At 54.1% G+C, this 6,810-nt stretch overlaps 1 protein-coding gene across 1 annotated transcript in view; it reads left to right on the top strand.

The window, feature by feature from the left end:
* The window catches only part of NLRP1 (NLR family, pyrin domain containing 1), a 69,246-nt gene that overhangs the window by 42,248 nt on the left and 20,188 nt on the right, over window positions 1-6,810 (top strand). Inside the window, exons 7-10 of the mRNA XM_011958625.1 lie at window positions 1,981-2,159; window positions 5,087-5,178; window positions 5,684-5,761; window positions 6,097-6,256. Of these exons, the coding sequence (XP_011814015.1) occupies window positions 1,981-2,159; window positions 5,087-5,178; window positions 5,684-5,761; window positions 6,097-6,256 (509 nt within the window). The remainder of the gene's footprint in view (window positions 1-1,980; window positions 2,160-5,086; window positions 5,179-5,683; window positions 5,762-6,096; window positions 6,257-6,810) is intronic.

Below are 6,810 nucleotides of genomic sequence, written 5' to 3'. Positions count from 1 at the left end.
CTGAGGCAGGAGAATCACTTGAACCCGGGAGGCGGAGGTTGCAGTGAGCTTAGATCACAGCACTGCACTCTAGTCTGGGCAACAGAGTGAGACTCAGTCTCAAAATTTAATTAATTAATTAATCAAATAAAACAAGGACAGTGCTGGGAGGAGAGTCAGGCATGATCAAATGATAACTATTACTGAGGCTGCATGCTGTAAGGGACTCCCAGGTTCCCCTCACTCCAGGGCAGTGCTTCATTCATTCATTTACTCATTCATTCATTCACTGAGTGTCTCCCACGTGTAAGCACCAGGCGAGGCCCTCGGGTACAATAGTGAGCAAACAGACATGGGCCCTGCCCTCCTGAAGCTTCCACTCTAGTGGGGAGGAGATGGACATTGGTCACCTGTAAATGCTCAAGTCTGTATTTATGAGCTCTGTGGAGTGCTAAGAAAGGAAAGTACAGGGTATTATGAGAATGTAATATTGAGGGAGGATGGGATTTGATCAAAATCCCATTCTCAGGGAAGGCCAGGGAGGACTTCCCTGAGAAAGCGACGTCAGGCTGAGGTCTGAAGGAGGAATAGGGAGCCAGGCCAAGTTGGAGAGAGTAGTCCAGGCCAAGGGATGATGTGGGGAAAGGCCTGGAACAAAGAGGCGCTTGAACCTCGGAGAGCTGAAGGACCCTGAGCGGCTGGAGTGGAGTGAGCCCCCAGCCCTCATTTCCCATCCCGTAGGCCCCAGAGATTCTCACCCTTCCCCGAGGAGCCACCCCCACACTATCTCTGGGCCACTTCCACTCCCCTCCACCTCCTGGGAGCAAGCCCCCAGGTGGCTTCTGTCTTGCCACTTATCTATGGCTCCTGCCAGGGGCCCTGCCATGTGCTCAGGGAGCAGACAGGGGCTCCAAACCCCCATATCCAGAGCCTTCTCAGAGGGAGTCCGGGAAGCCTGGGCCTCAGGTCTTCCTCAGCCAGGCCTCCCAAACCTAAAGAAGTGGTCAAGGCAGAATAACGGAAATAGTCTACATTTGGGTTCTCCTGTAGCTGACACTGGCCATTTACAACCATGGGAACTCCATCCGAGGGGACAGCACCTTTGCACCCCAGTCTGCTGCTCCCCGCTGAGTATTTTTGGCTATCACCACCTCCCTTATGCTGAAGAGCCTCTCTCCAGAGCTTGGCCAGGGCAGGCAGATGTGGCTTCAGGCCCCAGCTCAACACTTACCTGTCAAACCTGGGCTGCTTCTGAGGGGGTTTGCCCTCTAGAGTCCCGAGTAGGTGTCCACCTCCTTCCCTCCTGGAGCCAGGAGTTAGTTGAGAAGAATAACCTTCTACTTCAAGGGCTGCGCTCCTCCCCGGGGCAGAACAGCTCTCACAGCAGTAGGGGACACATGCAGAGCCCTCGCAGGAGGCAGAGTCTTTTCACCTCCTCCTTGTCTGGGCCTCAGAACAGGCAGGGCAGGATTGATGCATCCTACGTGACAGATAGAGGACAGAGACCCAGAGAAGACAATCAGCATCCCACATCTAGCAGAAACCCCAGACCACAAGGCCTGGGAGGACGGCGGAACCAGGACTCTCGCTTCCCAGCAAAACTTCCGACCCCTGGGAAGAAAAGCCCAGGACCCAGGCCTGGGAATTTGAGGCCGTGGGGAAATCCCCGGCAGCCGGCTACAGAGACAGCTTCTGCCAGTGACAACCACCTCACCCAAGGCCACGTCTCCTTCCTGGGGAGGCCCACGTCTGATGACTGGCCAGTGTTGCAGTAGAAAGGCCCAGCCCCTCAACCCAACTCCTTTAAACAGCTCTAAAGGATCATCTCCCGGAGTCGACTGAGGCCTCCATGCAGACTGCCTCACAGCCCACGTCTCCCCGATTCCCTCCCTTCCCTTGCCCTGGCATTGACCCAAGAACGCGCCCCAGCGAATCTCCTCACAGTACCCTCCTCCTCTGAGCCCGGCTCCCAGGGAATGCACCCTGTGGCCACTCCTCCAGAAGGTGGCAGGTCCTGGGATTCTGGGCCCTGGGGACCTGGGGACAACATGGGAGATCCCAGGAGGACCTGTCTCCCTTTGTGCTTTCAGGCTGGACCAGACGACTCTGAGTGATGAGATGAGGCAGGAGCTGAGGGCCCTGGAGCAGAAGAAGCCTCGGCTGTTCATCTTCAGCACATGGTAAGGGGTGGCCCCAGAACTCCCTCTGGCTGATCCAGGCCCAGGGCTGAGCAGGAGACAGAGAAAGAGCCTTGGGGTGAGAGACCAACACAGCCAGGGAGAAACCGAGAAACTGCAGCAGCCAGAGTGAGGTGCGCTTGTCAGTGCAAATAGAATCAAATCCCCCCCTGCTTAAACTCTTACGTTAGACAAACAAGGAGAGGAAAACATGAAAAAGTAAGTGGACTAAAAAATTAGCCAGGCGTGGTGGTGGGTGCCTGTGGTCCCAGCTACTCAGGAGGCTGAGGTATGAGAATCGCTTGAACCCGGGAGATGGAGGCTGCAGTGAGCTGAGATCGCGCCACTGCACTCCAGTCTGGGCGACAGAGCGAGACTGCATCTCAAAAAAAAAAAACAAAAAGCCAGGCATGGTGGCTCACACCTGTAATCCTAGCACTTTGGGAGTCCAAGGCAGGCAGATCATGAGGTCAGGAAATCAAGAGCAGCCTGACCAACATGGTGAAACCCTGTCTCTACTAAAAATACAAAAATTAGCTGGGCGTGGTGGTGGGTGCCTGTAATCCCAGCTACTCAGGAGGCTGAGGCAGGAGAATCACTTGAACTCGGGAGGCAGAGGTTGCAGTGAGCCGAGATCACACCACTGCAGTCCAGCCTTGGCGACAGAGCGAGACAACATCTCAAAAAGAGAAAAAAAAGAACAAGAAAAAGTCCGTGGGTGGGTGAGCCAGCGAATCCCCTGGACCCAGCACAGCATGATACCAAATGGCCTCTAGTCCGGGAATCCTTCCTAGAAGAACAGAGAAGGTTTGGAACAATGAAAGCAATGACCACAAGAGGGAGACAAAGACAGAGAGAGAGAGCCTGTGCCCTGGGAAAAAGACCACCCTCGCCATCACCGTCACCCACCGCCCTCACCACCACCACCACCACACACACCCCTGACTTGAGGGGCAAGCCCCAGGACCAGGAAAGTCCATCTTCCCTTCCCCGAGGAATCTGCTGCAGCTCCCACATTCTCCCAGGTGGGTGCATTTCTACCTAACCATGAAGGACATCTGTCCCCAGGTTCCTGGCTGCAGTGGCTCACCTGAAATGGAAGAAAAAGAGCTCCTAGGTTTAAGAGGAGTCATTCATTCATAGAACAAACATTCCCTGCAGACTCACTATGTGTCAGGCACTATTTTGGGATCTGAGCACACAGCAGTGAACAAGAAAGACACGGCCCAACCTCCAGGAACTTAGTCCAGCAGGGAGACAGGCACGGGTTATCCCACAAGAATCTGCGCAAATGCACCTGGGGTCAGTGCGTGTACCAGTGGGCCTATTTGACCTGGTCAAGAGGAGCTGGGCTGAGCTCTGAAAGACAGGACAGGTTGGCTGGGCCTAGGAAGGGATGGAGTCCCGGCAGAAGTAGAGGCTCTGAGAGAGAAAAGAGTTTAGCCCCCTGGAGGAATGGGGAGCCAGGCATCAGGAGCAGCTACTCAAAGTGTGGTCCGTGGACCAGCAGCGTTGGCATTACTCTCACCAGGAGCTCGATAGAACTGCAAATTCTCAGGCCCCACCCCAGACCCGCTGAACCAGAATCTCCAGGGTGGGGCCCAGGAATCTGTGTGGTATTTGAGACAGAGTCTCACTCTATCACCCAGGCTGGAGTGCAATGGCATGATCTCGGCTCACTGCAACCTCTGCCTCCCAAGTTCAAGCCATTCTTCTGCCTCAGCCTCCAGAGTAGCTGGGACTAGAGGCGCCCACCACCATACCCAGCTAATTTTTTGTATTTTTAGTAGATACGGGGTTTCACCATGTTGGCCAGGCTGGTCTCAAGCTCCTGACCTTGTGATCTGCCCGCCTCAGCCTCCCAAAGTGCTGGGATTACAGGCGTGAGCCACCACGCCCGGCCGAATCTGTTTCTTAACAAGCCCTCCAGATGATCGTTAAGCACACAGAGTTTGAGAACCAATGGACTAGAGGTCAGTGAGCAAGGAAAAAATGGCCCAGGTGACATTAGAGGGTGACAGAGGCCCCAGCAAGCCCTTTTGGACCATGTTAAAAACTTTCCATTTTCCCCCTGAAGCAATGAAGAGACATTACAGGGCTGCAGCAGCCAAGTGATGGGGCAGGTTCCTGTTTTAAGATTGGCTGCTATGTAGACAATGGGCGGCAGAGGGACCCGAGCAGAAGCAGGGAGACCTTTCAGAGCGATTTGTCCACCTCAGCCTCCCAAAGTGCTGGGATTACAGGCGTGAGCCACCGCGTTGCAGCCACTACTGTTTCTGAGGATGCTGCAGTGGTGCAGGCCACGGAGGCCAGGGCCGGGGACTCGGGTGGAGGTCATGGAGGTGGAGAGAAGAGAATAGAAAGAAGAGCTATTTGGGAGGTGTTGTCAAGGTGATCGGCTCTTAGGGTGGGTGCGGAAGGAGTTGGGATGACACCCCACCACTAGCCTGGGTGCATGGGTGGATGGAGGCAGCTCGCAGAGACAGGGACCACAGAGGAACCACAGGATTTAGTTCAAATCCGGATGGAGTTTTTGTGTTTGTTTTGTCTGAGACAGGGTCTGGATCTGTCACCCAGACTGGAGTGTAGTGGCACAATCTCAGCTCACTGCAACCTCTGTCTCCTGAGCTCAAGTGATCTTCCCACTTCAGCCTTCCAAGGAGCTGGAATACAGGTGCATGCCACCATGCCCAGCTAATTTTTGTATTTTTGGCAGAGATGAGGTGGGGAGGTCTCACTATGTTACCCAGGCTGGTCTCGAACTCCTGAGCTCAAGCTGTCCACCCATCCCGACCTCCCCAAGTGCTAGGATTACAGACGTGAGCCACTGCACCTGGCCCAAGAAGGAGTTGAATTTTTAGTAGGAATGTCATGCAGGCAGCCCTTGCTTCCTCCAAGATCTCAGGCAGAATGAACAATTCTTTGTCCAGGAAACCAACTGAGATGATCCCTAATGAGGGCCTGGGTACAGGAGAGACGAGTAATAGCACGTCCTCACTCAAGCGGCAGAGACTCGGATCAGGTAGTTTGAAGGGGCGAGGCTGGGGGCATCATGACAGGGGTTGGGGGAGGCCAGCTGTGGGAGGTCGTTCCCTCCATCCCTCTGCCCCTGATGTGGAACGGGTCAGGTTTCCTACCTAAGAGGGTGCTACCCTGACGAGAGAGCTCCCACTCCTAGGAACTGGCTGGATTTCTGTTTCCCCCTCTCCTACACCCACCGGTGGGTGCTGCCCCTCTCCAGAACGTCTATGGCATGTATCAAACCCTGAACCGGGGTCCAGTCTCCCATTCTTGACTGCCAAGGCCTGGGAATCACATCTCCATCTTGGCCCTGCCATCTTAAAAAAAAAAAAAAAAAAACAGGGTCTCACTCTATTGCTCAGGCTGGAGTGCAGTGGCATGTTCACGGCTCACTGCAGCCTCAACCTCCCGAGCTCAAACAACCCTCCCACGTCAGCCTCCTGAGTAGAACTGGGACTGCAGATGCTCACCACCGTGCCTGGCTGATATTTTTCTTTTTTCTATAGAAACCGAGTCTTCCCATGTTGCTCAGGCTGATCCGAAACCCCTGGACTGGAGCAATCCTCCTGCCAAGGCCTCCCAAAGTGCTGGGATTACAGGCAAGAGCCACGGTGCCTGGCCCCTTTCATCTTTTGAACCATGTTCCTCTCTCAACCTGCCCACCTGGGCATGCTGGGAAGAGTGGCACTTCTGTTCCAGTGGGGAAGGGGAGATGGGCGGAGGCTGGGCTGGAGGCACTGGAGTGGTGCTCCCCAGACAGCAGGCAGGCAGCCAGGGAGCAGGAGCAGAAGCTGCAGACACACTCCCTGCCATGGTTCAGGCAGGCAGGCCTTGGGAAGGGCCCCTTACAGTGCGGCCATAGGGGCTCGGGGAGGCCAGGCGAGAGAATCTGGAGCTGACCGCTGCCTTGCTGTTTCAGAGGGAAGCTCCCCAGAGGTAGAACAGGTGGGACCCTTGTGCCTGCCTTCACCTGCCTCTCTAGGGGACCAGGATATGCCTTTGGGGACTGACGATGACTTCTGGGGCCCCATGGGGCCTGTGGCTACTGAGGTAGTTGACAAAGAAAGGAGCCTGTACCGGTGAGTGAGGGGGCTCTGCTGGTCCCAGGCTGGCCTCCCCTACCCCACTGCCCATCCTGGATCCCCACAGTCAGTTCCCCCCAACCCACACTCACCACTGGGTCCCCTCCTCTTGCCCAGACAACAGGCAGAGACAGGGGTGAAACACCGGGTGTGTGCTTTTCATGATGGAAAAAGTTGTTTTCTTATGAAACTTAAAATTGTCTAACATACACAAAAATAGAGAGTACAAGGAGCTTCCATGTACCCATCACCCAGCTTCAGCCACTGTTTTGCCAAATTCATTTCAGCTGTTCACTTTCCCCCTCTTTGTTATTGTTACAATATTTTAAATCCAAGATGTCAGGTGATTTTACCCTGAAATATTTTATTACACATCTCAAAAAACAAAAATAAAAACCCTTTCTTCCATAACATAACTACCATGCCAATATCACCTCACAAAGCTGACAATAAATCTTTCATTTCATGTAATCCCCAATCCATATTCAAATTGCTCAATTGTCTAAAACGTGTTCTTAAAGTTGGTGTTTTGGTTTGGTTTGGTTTGGTTT

Source organism: Colobus angolensis, unplaced genomic scaffold (genome assembly GCF_000951035.1).
Source record: "Colobus angolensis palliatus isolate OR3802 unplaced genomic scaffold, Cang.pa_1.0 Scaffold47, whole genome shotgun sequence".
Taxonomy (NCBI): domain Eukaryota; kingdom Metazoa; phylum Chordata; class Mammalia; order Primates; family Cercopithecidae; genus Colobus; species Colobus angolensis.
This window is presented reverse-complemented; position numbering and strand designations above follow the sequence as displayed.